We start from the raw sequence: 20121 nt of genomic DNA on the forward strand, positions 1-20121 counted from the left end.
AACTTTAAGGGGCTAGGGGTCCATGATGGCTCTGAACGCCTCCTCAGTTTGGCTAAAGACCCTGAAAGGCTGCACCCTAGGAGTAAGGATGGACCAGAACAGGCCCTCTTGAAAAAACCACTCAGCTTCAAACATCTAAATCCCTGAAATCAGTTTAAGTTAAACTTAAGAGTGCTACTGTCCCCAGGCATCTCCAAAGTGCTAGGGCTTCCAGGAACCTGGAAGTAGCAAATGTAAATTTTCTTCAAAGGAAAAATTACCATTCTGGGTTTCAGATTATTCAGATAATTTTGCAAATGATGCTTGGTACTTGCTCAGAAAATAACCTGAGACAACAAAGACCAGGAGACAAGACAACACAAAGGAAAAATAGTAGAAGCAGCAGAAGATAGAAATATCATGATAAATCTAGATATTTGTCATTATCATGCACACAGTTTACAATAACAATGTTTATTGCATTCAAGGCACTAAAAGATAAGATTGAGCATTTCGAAAAAGAATTAAAAACTGTAAAAAAAATGAGTGGAAATTTTAGAATTGAAAAATAGAATGACTGAAATTAAGGTCTTAAAGATTAAGGGATAATTAGTGAACTAGATGATGTGACAGAAGAAAATGTCTAGAATAAAGCACAGGCAAAGTGATAGAAAATATGGATGAAAGGATATGAGAAAGAGAAGACAACAAGAAAGTCTAATATAAGTGTTTTTGGAATCCCTGAAGGAGGAAAAAAATGAGAATGGGCACAAAAGATATTTGGAGAGATACTGGCTGAGATTTTGCCAAAAGTGAGGAAGGTCATGTATTTAAGAAGTCCAAGAATCTCAAGCAAGATAAGTAAAAAGAAACAGTTGCCATGGTTGAAAACTAAAGACAAAGGGAAGAATCTGAAAAGCAATCAAAGAAAAAAAAGATTATCTACAAATAGCTCTTAACAGTTGACTTGTCAGCCAAAAAAGTGAAAGCCAGAAAGCAATAAAATGTCTACAAAGAAAGAACATGACTTTTTCCTCTACCAAACGAGAATTCTGTATCCAGAATAAAGGTAAAATAAAGACATTTTCAGATGAACAAAAATTGAGAGAACTGGTTACAAGCAGACCTGCACTAAGGAAATATTAAAAAATGTTCTTTAGGTAGAAAGACAGTGATCCCAGATTGACCCTCAGAGCTGCAGGAAGAAATGAAAAGCAGTAGTAAATGTATGGGTAAATCTAAATGAATATTGATTGTATAAAACAACAATAGTAGATGGAGTTTTGCTATGTTGCCCAGGCTGGACTCGAACTCCTGGGCTTAAGCAATCCTACCTCAGCCTCCCAAGTACCTGGGACTACAGGTGCATGTCACTGTGCCAAGCTAATGGTAATTGCCTTTTGAGTTTAACGTATATATAAAATTATGGTGGCAATGGTGTTATATTTAAGTCAGGTTGCGATAAATGGAATTAAAGTATTTATAGCTAACATTAGACCTTGTTAAGTCACAAATCCATGTTTTTATCTTGAGGGAACCATTAAAAGTATATATTAGTAGAGAATATCTTCCATGCTAATAGAGAAAAATGGAATGATAAAAAAAGTAATCAGTCCCAAAGAAGGCAAAAAAGAAGAGAAAAAGGAACAGAGCTTTTTAAGTACAAATATTATGTAACAAGATGACAGCTTTAAATCAAAATAGGTTTGTTAAATGTAAATGCAGTAACTGGCTTAATTAAAAGAAAAACTGTCCAACTGGATCAGATAAACAAATGCAATTATTATTTAATGTTTATAGAAATATAAAAACATTGAAATTAAAAGGTAAAATATATAACATGCAAACAGTTTGACTAGAAAGATGGTATAACTATATTCTTATCAGAAAAAGTATGATTGGAGCAGAAGCCAAAAGCATTACTCAAGGTGAAGAAAAACACTTCATAATGAGAAAATGTGAAATTTCAGGATATGTAACTTTAGTAGACATTCTTTGTGCCCTGTAGTATGTCCTCTTTGCCTCCTGATTTCCTTTTAGCTATTAAATATAGGTCCTTGTGCGCTGCCAACATCTACTATAACAGGGGTTTCCAATCTTTTGGCTTCCCTGGGCCAGATTGGAAGAAGAATTGTTTTGGGCCACACATAAAATACACTAACACCAATGCTGGCTGATAAGCTTAAAAAAAAAAATCTTGTAATGTTTTAAGAAAGTTCACACATTTGTGTAGGGCTACCTTCAAAGCTGTATTGGGCCACATATGGCCTGTGGCTTACAGGTTGGACAAGCTTGTAGTATACTTTGTTTGAAGGGGTGGGTTGCCCCTCCACACCTGTGGGTGTTTCTCGTTAGGTGGAACGAGAGACTTGGAAAAGAAAGAGACACAAAGTGTAGAGAAAGAAAAAAGGGGGCCCAGGGGACCGGCGTTCAGCATATGGAGGATCCCGCTGGCCTCTGAGTTCCCTTAGTATTTATTGATCATTCTTGGGTGTTTCTCGGAGAGGGGGATGTGGCAGGGTCATAGGATAATAGTGGAGAGAAGGTCAACAGACAAACACGTGAACAAAGGTCTCTGCATCATGAACAAGGTAAAGAATTAAGTGCTGTGCTTTAGATATGCATACACATAAACATCTCAGTGCCTTAAAGAGCAGTGTTGCTGCCTGCATGTCCCACCTCCAGCCCTAAGGCGGTTTTCCCCTATCTCAGTTGATGGAACATACAATCGGGTTTTATACCGAGACATTCCATTGTCCAGGGATGGGCAGGAGACAGATGCCTTCTTCTTGTCTCAACTGCAAAGAGGTGTTCCTTCCTCTTTTACTAATCCTCCTCAGCACAGACCCTTTACGGGTGTCGGGCTGTGGGACGGTCAGGTCTTACCCTTCCCACGAGGCCGAGGCCGTATTTCAGACTATCACATGGGGAGAAACCTTGGACAATACCTGGCTTTCCTAAGCAGAGGTCCCTGCGGCATTTGTGTCCCTGGGTACTTGAGATAAGGGAGTGGTGATGACTCTTAAGGAGCATGCTACCTTCAAGCATTTGTTTAACAAAGCACATCTTGCACAGCCCTTAATCCATTTAACCCTGAGTTGACACAGCACATGTTTCAGGGAGCACAGGGTTGGGGGTAAGGTTACAGAGTAACAGCATCTCAAGGCAGAAGAATTTTTCTTAGTACAGAACAAAATGGAGTCTCTTATGTCTACTTCATTCTACACAGACACAGTAACAATCTGATCTCTCTTTCCTTTCCCCATACTTTGTTTCTCTCTCTGGGGCCTTGGAAAGCTGCTTAGATGAAATCTGGAAGTGTTGGGGAGTTAATACTCTTAGATCTTAGGTCAAGGTTCAGGTAGTGGAGGGACTAGGTGAATTCTCCAACTTCCCATTCCTCAGAGAGACGATTCTGAAAGATTCCATCTGGTTCCTTAGTGGATTCCCAGTGGAATTCATCACCAGCTGCTTACTTCAGTAATATGCTTAATATGCCCAATAGCACGTCCTTTATTAGCTTTCCTTCCTTCTCTGCCTTGCTCTCTGTGTCCTCACTGTGCTTTCTGGGGTCACCTCCAGTTGCCCTGAAGTCCATGTCTCAGCCTACACTTTGCTGGGGGACTCAAACCAAGATGAAAATATCTGCGTACCTAATGTGTCTAGTTAAATAGTTTTAAAAGAAAATCCTCTTTCTCTCTTATCTGTATGTGAAAAGTGACAGAACTAGGAAAAAACAGATGAAGCCACAATCATAGGGGAGAATTTTAACACATTTTTCTTAGTAACTGATGGAATAAGAGACAAACATAAGAAAGAATATAGATTTGAACAGCATGATCAGCAAACTTGACTTAATTTTTATATATAGAATATTATACAACAGAATTTCAGAGTACACATTCTTATTAGCACAAAAAATACCCTTACCAAAATTGACCATATGCTGGGCCATAAAGTAAATCTTGATACAGTTCAAAAGCTTGACGTCACAGGTATGGTCTCTGAACATAGTGGAAATAAGTTAGAAAAAGATAACTTGAAAATCTGCATACATTTGGAAATTAGGACATGAAGTTCTGAATAATTCATGGATCAGTGAGGAAATCACAATGGAAATTAGAAAATACTTTGAATTCAAAATGAAAATACAACATCAGACATACAGAATGCAGATAAAATATCTCAGAGGGACATTTATAGCCATAAGAGCATATATTAGAAAAGAGGAAGGGCTGAAAATCATTGAGGTATTGATTCATCTCAAGAGGTTGGGAAAAGAACTTGCTAAATTTTGAAGAATGTAAAAAGAAGGACATTTTTAAAAAATGAAAGTAAAAGCTTGGAAGTGATATGACATGAGAAAACTTCCAAAAGAAAACTGATGTAACTGTATTGGCATGAGACAAAGTAAACATCAAAGCCAGAAGCAATACTAAAGATCTAGGGACACTTAAAAATTATGAATGGATCAGTTAACCAGGTTGCTTTAATAATTCAATTCTATAAATACTTAATAATGTAGCCTTAAAATATACAAAGAAAAATGGGCAGAATCAAGGGAAAAATTAAGTACATGGTAATCATGGAAGACTTAACAAGTAGCTCTCAATTAATACAACAAGCAGAGAAAACCTCAGTTCAGGTGAAGATTTGATCAAGATTAACAAACTTAACCTAGTTAACAAACTTGACCTAATTAATCTAAATAGAACATTGTACCTAATAACTGCTGAATACACATCCAAGTGAATATGGACCATTTACCACTACTGCCATAAAGCATGTCTCAGATTAGAATCATGTTTTTTGACCAAGGTGGATTTAATCTAGAACTCAGAACAATGAAAGACATCCAGAAAAATCCTCAAAAGCTTGGAAATTAAGCAATACACTTGTAAATAACCCATGAATCAAAAGAAATCAAAATGAAAATTAGAAAATATTTTGGACTGAATGATAATGAATATGGTATGTATCAAAACTTGTGGAATGCAGCTAATGTGGTGCCTAGAATGTTAGCTATGTGTGTGTACATATGGCTACATTTTATATACAGCTAAAATTATATATATTAGAAAGGCTGAAAGTGATCTAAGTAGCCATTTCAAGAAAAACAAAAAACCCCAGCAAATTAAAACCAAAGAAAAGAGAAAGAAAAGATGTAATAAAGAACAGAAACTAATAAAATAGGAAACAAATGTATAAGAGGAGGAACAAAGCTATTCTCTTTGAAAAAAATTAATTAAATTGATAACCTTGGCAAGACTAATTAAGAAAAAAGGGGGGAAAATAACTAATGTTAGCAATTAAAAAGAGAAACCATAATAGAGCCTCTGAATAGTAAAGGGGTTATAAAAAGATACTATGAATGGCCATGTACCCACCCCCCCGCCACAGTAAAACATTTAGATGTAATAAAAAATCCCTAGGAAAGCACAGCATACAAGAAAGGTTGAAGCATGTGAATAGTACCCTATTAAATTGATTTTTTTTTTTTTTTTGAGATGGAGTCTCACTCTGTCGCCCAGGCAGAAGTGCAGTTGCGTGATCTCAGCTCACTGCAACCTCTGCCTCCTGGGTTCAAGCGATTCTCCTGCCTCAGCCTCTCGAGTAGCTGGGTATGCAGGTGCGCACCACCATGCCCAGCTAATTTTTGCTTTTTTTTTTTTCTTAAGTAGAAATGGGGTTTCACCATGTTGGTCAGGCTGGTCTCAAACTTCTGACCTCAGGTGATCTGCCCGCCTCAGCCACCCAAAGTGCTGGGATTACAGGCGTGAGCCACCACGCCCGGCTAAATTGAATGTGTTATTGAAAAACCTGCTCATAGATAAATCTCTTGGGCCCAGTAGACTTCATTGGTGAATTCTACCAGACATTTTAAGAAATAAGTAACATGAATTTTATATAAAATATTCCAGAGAACAGAAGAAAAGATAAGATTTTCCTAACTCCTTTTATGAAGCATCATAATCTTTATTTCAAAACTTAACAAGGATGTAGCAGTTAAGGAAAATTACAGGCCAGTCTTATGTGAATGTTAATATAAAACTGTTAGTCAAAATATTAACAAACTAAATCCAGCAATATTTAGAAAAGATATTACATACTAACTTAGGTTTATTCTAGGCATTCTGGGTTGTTTCAACATTCATAAATCAACATAATTCATCATATTATCAGAGGAAAAAACACCATAGTTATCTCAATCCGGGAAAAGAGTTTAATGAAATTCAGTTATCCATTTGTGATAAAAATATTAAAATCCCTTAGAAAATTAGAAATGTTAAGGGAATTTCCTTAATCTAGTAAAATGGTATATAAGAAACATAGCAAGTAGCAATTAATGTAACCCATTGTTAGAAGCTTTCCTTCAGAGATTGTGAATGAGACAAGGATGCCCAGTATCACCACTTTTTTTGTTGTTGTTATTGTAGTGGAGGTGTAGCTAGTGCAATAAAGCAAGAAAAATAAATAAAAGACATAAGGATTAGAGAGGAAGAAATACCACTGCAGTAATTAGCACATGCTTTGTTGGTGTACACAGAAAACCTAAAAAATCTATGTAGACAGACTTAGAATTAACAAATGAAATAGGTTTGCTGAGTTAAAGGTTAATCTACAAAAATTTATTGATTCTTTGTACCAGCAAAAAGCAATTAAAAATGAAGTTAAAAAAGATACCCTTGACAAGAGTATCAAAAAAGCACCAAATACAGTAAATCCAATGAAAGAGGTATAAGACCTCTGCACAGAAAGCTCTAAATTATGGAGAGAAATTAAAACTGATATAAATGGAAGAACAGATGTTCATGGATAGAAAGACTCAATATTTTAAAGGTATTGGTTTCTCCAATTTTGATCTATTCAGTATTATTCTAATTAAAACTCCAGTATATTTTAAAGTGAAAATCAACAAGGTTGATTCTCAAATTTATATGGCAGTAGCCAAAACAATCTTGATGAAGAGAAATTAAGGTGGAGCACTTAGGGTACTAGAAAACAAGATTTATTAAAAACTGTATTAAGACAGTGTGGTATTGCAAGGATAGAAAAACAGACCAATGGAACAGAATAAAGAGTCCCATAACAGAGATCCCACATATGTGAACATTTGATTCATGACAAGATGACACTGCAAGATGGTGGGGAGTCTTTTCAATACATGTCACTGGATCAACTGAGTAACAATATGGGGGAAAAAGAAAGATTTTGACTTCTAGTTTTATACCATATACCAAATTCAATTCTAGATGGATTACGAATTTAAATGTGAAATGCTGAAGATGTTCTAGAAGATGACATAAGAGAAAATCTTAGTGCCTTGGAGTAGGGAAAGATTTCTTAAAAAATAATGATAAAAGGTTACTAATTTAGACTATATTAAAATAATGAACATTTCATATATTTACAGCATACAACCAACAAAAGATAAAGAACATCTGTAAATTAATAAGTTGACTGAGTAGAAAAATGGGCAAAAGACAAATAGTCATTTCACAAAGGAAGATATCAAAATGACCAGCGAGCATGTGAAAAGGTGCCTGGTTTCACAGGTTACTAGGAAAATGCAAATTACAATCACAAGATAACCCTAAACATACACCAGAATGGCTAAAAGTTAAAAGACTAATAATACTAAGTTACTATAGGGGTATGAAACAGCTCAGTATTTTATCAAAAAGAGTGCTGTACTTTTCTGTGCAAATATTTACTTTCAATTTAATTTTGTTTTAAAAAGCAACAGTCAATTCCCATTTTCAGTAGTAGAAAATATACATTTTGTGTATTTTTTCCCATGGGTATTCTGGATTGTTCCCCTTTGGGCCTGGAAGTTTGGAAATGGTTGAACATGACTTAGCATGTTTGCTTTCTGCTTTAAACACTAAAAGTCCTTGTCTTTTCACATTTTACATTTATGCAAAGTACATTTGTATTTTTCTCCTTGCTTATTTCTTTTATATTAATATATTCTGTTTACATGCATAATTTTTCCCACTTTGTTTTATTCTAGAACTCTTGTAGTAGGAAGTACTAGAAGATCTGTGAATATCTTAGTCTTGTTACCTTCATTAACAGCTAATATTCTCACTTCTGTTTAATGATCAGTGACTTAGTATTGCATAAGAATCAATAGTCCAATTAACTAAATCGAAGCGCTCATTTCTCCCTTTCAGTGTTACTGAAGTTTTATTTTCTGGGAGGGGGATGTTGAATTCCACATTATTGTTTTTAGTGTTTTTTCAGAATCATTTTTCCAAAATACTTTTTAGCTTTTTGAGGATGGACTTTTTGCAGTGCACTTTGACTGTATAGAGTGTGCAAATGACATTTCAGCTGGACTTGGGGGAGCTGTTCTGGCATTTTGGTTTGCAAATCAAACATGCACTCTCTTTTAGTCTCTTTTCTTTGTATTTCTTCTCATTGTTTCTTTTGGATCTGGTACTGTCATCTGCATTTCTTTATTAATTAACAAATTTGCCTGGAGATAATTTTTACTGCTCCTTGTCTTAAAAACATTTTACTTCCTACCTTTCTCCTTGTCAGTAAACAGGATATATGTAATTTGGGATTTATCTAATCTGTTAGTGATGGATGAAAAGACTCAAAGTGCCAAGAGATCAGGAAAATTCAGATCAATCCAGGAAGGAGGAATCATTAGGTGTGACTCTCAGAAGGACAGGGATCTTCAAGTGGGTCACAGGGTCATACTGGCAAAGCGTTTTCTTCTGGATGTGGGTTCACAAGGGATATAGGTGATTCTAATGAAAGAAGAGAGCCAAATGAGAGTGATTGTGAAGTGTTGTAGTCAGAAACGTGATTGTTTTTCTTTTTTTAAAATTTAAATTTTATTTTAAATTCAGGGGTACATGTGTAGGTTTGTTATATAGGTAAACTTGTGTCGTGGGGGTTTGTTGTACAGATTATTTCATCACCCAGGTATTAAGCCTAGTACCCCTTAGTTATTTTTTTCCTGATTCTCTCCCTTTACCCTCCAGTAAGCCTCAGTATGTTGTTCCCCTCTATGTGTCCCATGCGTTCTCATCACTTAGCTCCCATTTATAAGTGAGAATATGCGGTATTTGGTTTTCTGTTCCTGCAAAAGATGTGATCTCATTCTTTTTTATGGCTGCATAGTATTCCAATGTACCTCATTTTCTTTAGTCTACCATTGATGGACATTTAGGTTGATACTGTGTTTTTGCTCTTGTGAATAGTGCTGCGGTGAACATACGTGTGTATGTGTCTTTCTGATGGAACGATTTAGATTTTTTTTGGTATATACCTAGTAATGGGATTGCTGGGTTGAATGATATTTCTGTTTTTATATCTTTAAGGGATCACCATCATCTTCCATAGTGGTTAAACTAATTTACACTCCCACCAACAGTGTATAAGCGTTCTCTTTTCTCTGCAACCTTGCCAGCATCTGTTATATTTTGACTTTTAAATAATAGCCATTCTGACCAATGTGAGATGGTATTTCATTGTGGTTTTGATTTGTGTTTCTCTTAAGATCAATGATGTTGAGCATTTTTAAATATGATTGTTGGCTGCCTGTATGCCTTCTTTTGAAAAGTGTCTGTTCATATCCTTTGCCCAGTTTTCAGTGGGGTGGTTTGTTTTTTTCTTGTAACTTTTAAGTTCTTTATAGATGCTGAATACTAGTCTTTTGTCAGATGCATAGTTTGCAAAAGTTTTCTTCCATTCTATATGTTGTTCACTCTGTTGATAGTTTCATTTGCTGTAAAGAAACTCTTTAGTTTAATTAGATCCCATTTGTTGACTTGCTTTTGTTGCAGTTGCTTTTGGTGTCTTTGTCATGAAATCTTTGTCTGTTTCCATGTCCAGAATGGCATTGCTGGGGTTGTCTTCCAGAGTTTTTTTTATAGTTTTGGGCTTTACATTTAAGTCTTTAATCCATCTTGAGTTAAGTCTGTATATAATACAAGGAAGGGGTCCCGTTGCAATCTTCTGCATATGGCTAGCCAGTTATCCCAGCACCGTTTATTGAATAGGGAGTCCTTTCCTTATTGCTTGTTTTTGTCAGTTTTGTTGAAGATCAGATAGTTACAGGTGTGCAGCCTTATTTCTGGGTTCTCTATTCTCTTCCATTGGTCTATGTATCTGTTTTTGTACCAGTGCCATACTGTTTTGGTTACTGTAGCCCTGTAATATAGTTTGAATTTAGGTAGTGTGATGCCTCTAGCTGTGTTCTTTTTGCTTGGGATTGCCTTAGCTATTCAGGCTCTTTTTTGGTTCCATATGAATTTTAAAATAGTTTTTCCTAGTTCTGTGAAGAATGTCATTTGGTAGTTTAATAGGAATAGTGTTGAATCTATAAATTGCTTTGGGCAGTATAGCCATTTTAATGATACTGATTCTTCCTTCCATGAGCATGGAATGTTTTTCCATTTGTTTGTGTCATCTCTGATTTCTTTGAGCAGTGTTGTATATTGTTTCTATAGATTTTTCACCTCCCTGGTTAGCTATATTCCTAGGTATTTTATTCTTTTTGTGACATTTGTGAATGGGATTGCATTCCTGATTTGGCTCTCAGCTTGACTGTTCATGGTGTATGGCAGTGCTGTGACTTTTGTACATTGATTTTATATCCTGAGACTTTGCTGAAGTTGTTTATCAGCTTAAGGAGCTTTTGGGCTGAAACTATGGGGTTTTCTAGATAGAGGATCATGTCGTCTACAAACAGGAATAGTTTGACTTCCTCTCTTCCTATTTGGATGCCCTTTATTTCTTTCTTTTGCCTGATTGCTCTGGCCAGGACTTCTAAAACTATGTTGAATAGGAGTGGTGAGAGAGGCATCCTTCTCTTCTGCTGGTTTTCAAGGGTTTCCAGCTTTTGCCCACTCAGTATGATATTGGCTTTGGGTTTGTCATAGATGGCTCTTACTATTTTGAGATGCGTTTCTTCAGTACCTAGTTTATTGAGAGTTTTTAACATGGAAGGGTGTTGAATTTTATCAAAAGCCTTTTCTGCATCTATCGAGATAATCATGTGGTTTTTGGCTTTAGTTCTGTTTATGTGATGAATCACATTTATTGATTTGTGTATGTCGAGCCAACCTTGCATCCTAGGGATGAAGCCTACTTGACTGTGGTGGATAAGCTTTTTGATGTGCTGCTGGATTTGATTTGCCATTATTTTGTTGAGGATTTCAGCATCAATGTTCATCAATGATATTGGCCTGAAGTTTTCTTTTTTTGTTGTGTCTCTGCCAGGTTTTGGTATCAGGTTGATGCACAACCCATAGAATGGGTTAGAGAGGAGTCCCTCTTCCTCAGTTTTTTGGAATAGTTTTAGCAGGAATGGTACCAGCTCTTCTTTCTACATCTGGTAGAATTCAGCTGTGAATCCATCTGACCCTGGGCTTTTTTTGGTTGGTAAGCTATTTATTACTGATTCAATTTCAGAACTTGTTATTGGTCTGTTCAGGGGTTCAGTTTCTTCCTGGTTCAGTCTTAGGATGGTGTATGTGTCCAGGAATTTATCCATTTCTTCTAGATTTTCTAGTTTATGTGCATAGAGGTGTTTATAGTATTCTCTGACGTTTGTTTGTATTTCTGTGGGGTTAGGGGTGATATCTTCCTTATCATTTCTGATTGTGTCTATTTGAGTCTCCTCTCTTCTTTATTAGTCTAGCTGGCGGTCTGCTTTAATTTTTTCAAAAAATCAGCTTCTGGATTTGTTGATCTTTTTAATGTTTTTTCATGTCTCAGTCTCCTTCAGCTTAGCTCTGATTTTGGTTATTTCTCATCTTCTGCTATGTATGTCACTGCATGTGAGATGGGTCTCTTGAAGACAGCATACCAATGGGTCTTGATTCTTTATCCAGCTTGCCATTCTGTGCCTTTTAATTGGGGCATTTAGCTCATTTACATTCAAGGTTAGTATTGATATGTATGGATTTGATTCTCTCATGATGATGTTAGCTGGTTATTTTGCAGTTTTTTGTGTGGTTGCTTTATAGTATCACTGGTCTGTGTACTTTAGTCTGTTTTTGTAGTGGCTGTTAATGCTCTTTGCTTTCCATATGTGGTGCTTCCTTCAGAGCTTAGTTTGGCCAGATAATGAAATTCTGGGTTGAAATTTCTTTTCTTTAAGAATGTTGAATATGCCTTCAATCTGTTCTGGCTTGTAGGGTTTCTGCCAAGAGATCTACCATTAGTCTGATATTCCCTTTATAGGTGACCTGATCTTTCTCTCTGGCTGCCCTTAACATTTTTTTCCTTAGTTTTGACCTTGGAGAATTTGATGATTATGTGTCCTGGGAATGATCTTGTGAAGTATCTTACTGGGGTTCTCTGCATTTCCTGAATTTGAATTTTGGCCTCTCTAGCTAGGTTGGGAAAGTTCTCATGGATGATATCCTGAAATATGTTTTCCAGATTGGTTCCATTCTCCCCATCTCTTTCAGGGACACCAATGAGTTGTAGATGTGGCATCTTTCCATAATCCCATATATCTTGGGGGTTTTATTCATTCCTTTTCATTCTTTTTTTCTCTATTCTTGCCTGTCTTATTTCAGAAAGCCAGTCTTCAAGCTCTGAGATTCTTTCCTCTGCTTGGTCTATTTTGCTATTAATACTTGTGATTGCATTATAAAATTCTTATAGCGTGTTTTTCAGCTCTATCAGGTTGGTCATATTCCTTTCTATACTGTCTATTTTGTCTGTCAGTGACTGTCTTATTTCAGAAAGCCAGTCTTCAGGCTCTGAGATTTCTTTCCCCTGCTTGGTCTGTTTTGCTATTAATACTTGTGATTGCATTATGAAATTCTTGTAGTGTGCTTTTCAGCTCTATCAGGTTGCTTACATTCTTCTCTATACTGCCAATTTTGTCTGTCAGTTCCTGCATTGTTTTATCATGATTCTTAGCTTCCTTGGACTGGGTTTCAGTATACTCCTGTAGCTCAGTGTTCTTTGTTCCTATCCATGCTCTGAATTATATTTCTGTCATTTCAGCCATCTTAGCCCAGTTCTGAACCCTTATTGGAGAAGTGATATGGTTGTTTGGAGGAAGGAAGATACTCTGGCTTTTTGAGTTCTTGGAGTTCTTGCACTATTTCTTTCTCATCTTTGTGGGCTTACATTCCTTCAATCTTTGAAGTTGCTGACCCCTGGATGAGGTTTTTTTTTTTTCCTTTTACCATATTTGATGACCTTGAGAGTTTGATTGTAGTATAAGGTGGATTCAGCCAACTGGCTTTGTTTCTGGAAGATTTTCGGTGGCCATTGCTCAGCCCCCAACTTCTAGACTGTGTGCTCTAACTCTGGGGGGCTCGTATTGGGCCCCAACTTTTTTCTCTGGCTCCTTGAAGTTAGGAATCCACTGCATTGGGGGGTCAGATTGCTCCCGGACCACTAGTCACTACACCCCAATGGGTGGTGGCAGCCAAAGCATTTCATAGTGTGGTGACAGTGGGATTCATCCCTGTTTACATGTGCCAGCAGCAGTGGTAGCAGCAGTGCAGTGGGGGACACACTAGTCAGCTATGGCAGGGTGCTGGTGGGTGCCAGGGTGCCTGCCTCCCTGAGAGCATTCACCACAGTGGAGGAGGCAACACAGCTGGGAGGTGAGCGGGGACCCCTGCTGGCGACTGTGCACAGTGGCACTGGTGGTGGTGTTGGCTTGGGGGCAGGGCGCTGGCGGTTGCAGGTCTGTGTGCCTTCTCTGTGTACTGCAAACAGGAGTGGTTGCTCCACGCAGGGGAGGATCTGTTATTCTCTGTGCCTAGTTTCACTCCTGCGGCAGTGTTGGTGCAAGGAGGGGCACTGGTGGAGGCAGGGCTGGCTGGTTTGGTGCCCACCAAGGTTCTGTCTGCAGTGGTGGTCAGTGGGGACATGGGAAATGAACTGCACTCCCGCCACAGCAGTGGCAAGGTGGTTACATGTACACTTGCCTGCTGGTGGGGCAAGAAAAGCAAAACCTGCCGGCATAGGCACGTGCCAGCAAAGCCATGTGGGGAGTTGCTATGGGCCTAGGGAAGCTGCAGTATGGGGACTGAATGTACAGGCTGGTGCATAGCCATGGGGGCCACTCTGCTGGAGCTCTCTGCTGGTCAGGCATAGTCTGCCAGCACAGAAGCTATGATGCAGTCCCCCAGGCCACCCAAGGCTGCCCTGTAAGCATGTGTGGCCAGGCTGGGGCCCTGGGAGAGGCCAGCAGGCCAAGGGGTGGTCAGGTGAGACCGGCCCCATATGATGGGCAAGACTACCCTGCAGAGTTTGGGTCCAACAGTTGCCTTAGAGCTAAAGTCTCCTATGGGTGCCAGTTAAGCCTAAGGGGATGGCTATCCCTGGCCATGCCCCACCACAGATACTCTCACACCAAACCCTCTGGGCTCCATATCAGCTGGCTTGCTGCCCCTATCACTTCTCTAAGTGGCTCACCCTGTCAACTTGAGTGTTCATGGTGGTCGAGAGGTTCCAGAGGCCCGTGGCAAGAGTGGGTTGCTCCTTGCTAGTTCAGCTCACTTGTTTTTCCAGAGCTGTTTGGGCCAGGAATGAGTCCAGGTGCGTAGTCGCCTCATATATGGTTCCCAGCTTCCTCCCCCTTCAGCCCAGCTTCTGTGTCTTCCCTCCATCCACTCTTCAGTGACCCCCTCTGAAGATCTGTTAGGAGCACACCAGTTGTCTCAGTCCGTCATTGGCAGCTTTTCCTCCTGGCTGTGTCTAGTCAGCCATCTTGCCCTCCCCCTGGTTTTTTTCTCCCCCCTTCTTTGTCTTCAATTTTTAAAAACCTTGGTCAAAGAACTCTTTAGGCTAAGTTTGAGAACTCCCTAGTCAGCTCTCATGCTGTTAGCAGATCTTATGAAATCATTTAAAGTTTTTATAATTCTGCAGGTGGGTCTTGTCTAACATGTGATAGAGGGCCAAAAGGCCACACTACTGAAAGCTTAAGGAGGGGTGTGTGTGTGTGTGTGTGTGTGTGTGTGTGTGGTGTTTTGAGGGTTGCCTTTTCTCTTGGTTGTGGTATGTTAGGAGTAATGGCTGTTACATACTGATGTGCTTGATGTGCTTTGTCTTTACGGGTTATAGCAGTGTAGACATGAGTCTCCTTTTGGGATAATCTGTTTCCCTTTTTTCTTCTGTCTTTGCTAAAAGCTATTGCTCATTTCTGCTGAGCATTGCAGTTACCCCTTCTACCTACCATACTTTCTAATTTTGGATCTTCTGGTGGATTGTGGGCTAGGAAATACGAATAGTTAAGACTCTTCAACTTGTTTTAATCAAACAGATGAGTCCTCATGATCTTTATCAAAGCAAAGTAGGTGGGCTTAAGGTCAGCCTCTTTTCTTTTCTTTTTTAAAATGTTCTTTTCTTGCTAATAAAAGCAGTAGCCATTGGAGAAAATTTAGAAAAGACAAACTATGAAGCAAAAAATAATCATAATACCTTGAATCAGAGTTAATCTGTATTAACATTTGGTGTATTTCCTTTAAGCTATGTAAGTAGACTTCAGTAAAAATCCTTCACAAAATTGGGATTTTAGTATAGTATACTTTTTATATCCATATGTCTTTTAAATGGTAAGCATTTTTCATGTTAACTATTTTAATACAGCTTAATGTTTGCATATTTTATTATGTACATTCATTCATTATATTCATTCACAGTTTATTTATAAACATACAGATTTTTTCCAATTTGTCCAGTTTTTATAAAAGAACAAATCCCCATTGACAATTTTTTTTTTTTTTTTTTTTTGAGACTGAGTCTCACTCTGTTGCCCAGGCTGGAGTGCAGTGGTGCCATCTCAGCTCAGTGCAACCTCCACCTCCTGGGTTCAAGAGATTCTTGTGCCACAGCCTCCTGAGTGGCTGGGATTACAGGCACCTGCCACCAGGTCTAACTAATTTTTGTATTTTTGGTAGAGATGAGGTTTTGTCGTGTTGGCCAGGCTGGTCTCAAACTCCTGAACTCAAGTGATCCGCCTGCCTTGGCCTCCCAAAGTGCTGTGACTACAGGTGTGAGCCACCGCACCCGGCCCCAACAAATTCTTAACATCTACGTTTATTTTCTTCTTTTCCTTTTTTGTAGAGAAAGGGTCTCACCATGTTGCCCAGGCTGGTCTTAAACTCCTGGGCTCAAGCCATCCTCCTGCCTCTGCCTCCCAAAGTGCTGAGATTACAGGTGTGAGCCACTCTACCTGGCTCTACATTTATTTTTTTTACATGGATTTCTAAAAGTAGTGTTTACCAAGTCAAGGTTAAGAAATTTTTTTTTTTTTTTTTTGAGACGGGGTCTTGCTCTGTCGCCCAGGCTGGAGTGCAGTGGCACGATCTGGGCTCACTGCAAGCTCTGTCCCCTGGGTTCACACCATTCTCCTGCCTTGGCCTCCCGAGTAGTTGAGACTACAGGCACCCGCCACCACACCTGGCTAATTTTTTGTATTTTTAGTAGAGATGGGGTTTCACTGTGTGAGCCAGGATGGTCTTGGGCTCCTGACCTCATGATCCGCCTGCCTCAGCCTCCCAAAGTGCTGGGATTACAGGCATGAGCCACCGTGCCCAACAAGGTTAAGAATATTTATAAGTGTTTTAATATCGACTCCTACATTGCTCTCTGGAAAAGTCATGTGCTTTGTATTTCAGCACTTTATGGGTCTTTGATTCCAGATAACTTACCTGCACAAGTCTCGTTTTATAAGATCTTTGCTAATTTGATAGATATAAAATGCCATTGGATGTTTTCCTCTGATTGCTAGTGAAATTAAGCCTTTTTTCATGTTTATTGGACATTTATATTTTTGTGGGAATCATTCTTGTCCTTGAGTTATTTTTCTGTTGAGAGCTTAATACTTTTTACAAATTTGTAAGTCTTTTGTATACTACAAGTTAAAAGCCCTTTGATTTTTTTGTAAATATTTTTCTCAATTTATTTACCTTTTAATTTTGTTAATTGGATTTTTTAAAAATAGAAGTTTTACATGGTTAAATTTATCATTTTAAAGTTACTTTTTCATTAGTTTTAAGCTCAGAAAATTTCCTTTCATCCAGAAATTCAGTTACATCATTCACTTACATCTTTTTTTAAAACTAGACTTTTCCATTTTATTGGCTGTATTTACCCATTCTTCCAGTTTGAACTTTAGAATGACTTTTTCAAGTTTCTTACAAAAATAAATTCCACTATAATTTTTTATTGGAATTGCATTTAGTCCTCATTCTTATAAGTAGCTTATTTCTGGTACTTTAAAAAATTTTACTGTTGTAGATTGTGATTGTTTACTCCCTTGTGTTCCCTGTTTTCCCTCTCCCTCCCTACTTATCAGTAGATGAAATTCTAGCTGGTTATTAAAAGAAATACTGCTGGATACTTGTGGAGGTGAAGGCTTGGCAGAAAATAGATGTCACTGGTATCAAATCATTGAAAAGTGGGTTAGGATAACTTCCTTACCATGGTTGGTGGAACTCGTTTCTCTGGAGTTGGGTAAATGGTAAAGCAGGCACAAGCCTCCTTTTGTTTTCCTGTCTGACGTTACTATTCTGTACTTTATTGTAGAGAAATTATTCCTAAGGTCTTCTAGATTTTTTATGAAGTATTGTTGGTTTCCAGGACTCTCAAAACTTTGTATTTCTTATTTTCATGAGTTTTTTTGATGAAAAGGGTTGAGTAGGATAATCAGACAGAGAGACACAGTTTCGGCCGGGCGCGATGGCTCACGCCTGTAATCCCAGCACTTTGGGAGGCCGAGACAGGTGGATCACGAGGTCAGGAGTTCAAGACCAGCCTGGCCAAGATGGGTAAACCCTGTCTCTACTAAAAATATAAAAATTCGCCAGGTGTGGTGGCATGTGCCTGTACTCCCAGCTACTCAGGAGACTGAGGCAGACAATTGTTTAAACTTGGGAGGCAGAGGTTGCAGTGAGCCAAGATTGCACCACTGCACTCCAGCCTGGGCGAGAGTGAGACTCCCATCTCAAAAAGAAAAAAAGAAAAAGAGAGAGAGTCTTCATCTAAACCTAGAAATTCTAAAAACTAGCTGTTTGTTCACTATTTTTTGGCAGTGTAAAGAATTATTAAATAACTAGGTATTTGACTTCCTAAGAAGTGGGGTATCACCATATATATGCATTTGAGAACTTGAATTTACAAATAAATACAGAGATTATTTTCTATTTTTATATCTCAGGGATGTTGTTTCAATGCTAATAGTGAAAAATACTACCACCTTTCTGCTTTTAGATTGGAATGTTGCATCAGCAGGTAGAAGAACATGAAAAAATCAAGCAAGAGATGACCATGGAATATAAGCAGGAGTTGAAGAAACTACATGAAGAAGTGAGATTTTAGTTTTGTTAAATGTTGTGTGTGTAGTTCTCTCTCTTTCACCCTTGAGAACTTTGTTAATGAAAGCCAGTTTCTACTTTGTAAAGTGGGAAATACATACTCCATCAAAGATACAGGAGTGGGAATCCATTTCTCTGTTCTTTAATCCAGGTAAAGAGGTTTGCCTAACTGTAGGTTTGTTACTACCTAGAAGAGATGCTAAAATATGTTTCTTGGTTGAGTACCTGAAAGAAATAGAGCTGTTTTTGTGTAATACTGTGAAATACTTGATACCAAAAATTACATTTAATATTTTAATTTTTATCAGTTACTAGATTATAAATAATGGAGGATCCAAAGATTTAAGAAACATTTTGGGATAAATAAGAAAAGTAAGAAAATTCTGTCCATTAACTCAATTTTATTCTTCAGATTTGGAAAAAACTGCTTTTATTCTGATTTAATTGCAAAGTACTCTTCTCCGGCATCCTGAATATCAGTGCCCTGCAAGAGCATGGCTTGAGAATCACAGACCTAGAGGAAAGAAAAAGAGTTTTTATTTGCTGCTTTATTGTGGGGCTGGGTGGTAGGGTCTTTAAGTGCAGGGCTATTGTAATACAAAACTTTTGTTTAAAATTTTTTTTTAAATTTTTTCTTTGAATATATTTCTTTAGTAGTGTTTGTTTTACATATTTAATTTTTAGTTGCCTTTTGTGTTTTAGTTTGGAAATCTAACATGTTCTTAGTAGTACTGGTTAGCACTGCTCTTGTTTTCATAATACCAATTTGTCTCACCACTACTTTTTACAAATTCTTAAACTTTAAATATAGAAATAACTGTTTCTACAGTTATGCATACTGAAGAGAAGCTATGAAAAGCTTCAGAAAAAGCAAATGAGGGAATTCAGAGGAAATACCAAAAATCACAGGGAAGATCGGTCTGAAATTGAGAGGTTAACTGCAAAAATAGAGGTATGTTCATAGTAATAATTTGTTCATAGTGATTGTCAGCCTTCACGTAGGAAAATGCAGTTTCTAATGGCACTATTTTCTGGAACCAATTTTCTACTATCTTTAGGACTGCCACTAAGCTATTTCAGAGGTGAGAGGGTGATCCACCATACATCCTATCATCATCTAGTTCCCTGGGTTAACGGGGTTACTGGCCATCAATAATTCTCAACAGGGCAGTACCACCCTTAGGGAGCATTTGCAAATGTACGGAGACATATTTTTTTGGTTGTCAAAATGAGCATAATAAAACTGGCATTTAGGGGACAGGGACCAGGGATACTAAACATGCCTAAGAGTGTTCCACACAGGAAGGATTATTGTACCTCAAATGCCAGTAACTCTCCAATTGGGAAACATGACCACTAGTTATAGGCAGTCCTCTATGGACATTGTTCTTGTCTTATATATCATTGTATCTCAAGCACCTAATAAAGTGGGGGCTTAGTAAATGTGGAAAGTACATGGCACTTTTCGTACAAAGTAATCTCTATATCAGATTATTCTCAATTCCCATTTAGATGTAGTAAGGCATTCACTTCCTTCTCTGCTGACTTTGTTTTTATTAAGATTGAATAACTCCATGATTATTGTATATATTGAGAACTTAAGGGGAGGTGGTGAGCTAATAGTACCAAGAGTAGATGAAGGAACAGCACAAGGCTGTCATTCTCTTCGTCTGTCCTTGCCATTAGTTCTTCACTGGACATAAGAATTCCCAGGGTGCTTTTAGGCTCTCAGAAATGCTGATCCAGCAGTATGGCATAGGACCTAGGGATCTGCATTGTATCCAGCTCCCCTAGCTTATTCTGATTTGAGAAACTTGTTTAACATCTT

The 20121-nt window shown here is 38.0% G+C and overlaps 1 protein-coding gene across 50 annotated transcripts in view; it reads left to right on the forward strand.

Moving 5' to 3' along the window:
- The window catches only part of CEP63 (centrosomal protein 63), a 129798-nt gene that overhangs the window by 28124 nt on the left and 81553 nt on the right, over positions 1 to 20121 (forward strand). For all 50 annotated transcript variants that reach the window (XR_008547113.2, XR_010155797.1, XM_009446513.5 and 47 more), the window contains exons 4-5: positions 18190 to 18285; positions 19123 to 19245. Coding sequence is in view for 48 of the 50 variants with exons in the window: in XM_009446513.5 (XP_009444788.3) it covers positions 18190 to 18285; positions 19123 to 19245 (219 nt within the window). In the remaining 2 variants the exon portion in view is untranslated. The remainder of the gene's footprint in view (positions 1 to 18189; positions 18286 to 19122; positions 19246 to 20121) is intronic.

Source organism: Pan troglodytes, chromosome 2, assembly GCF_028858775.2.
Source record: "Pan troglodytes isolate AG18354 chromosome 2, NHGRI_mPanTro3-v2.0_pri, whole genome shotgun sequence".
Lineage (NCBI taxonomy): Eukaryota > Metazoa > Chordata > Mammalia > Primates > Hominidae > Pan > Pan troglodytes.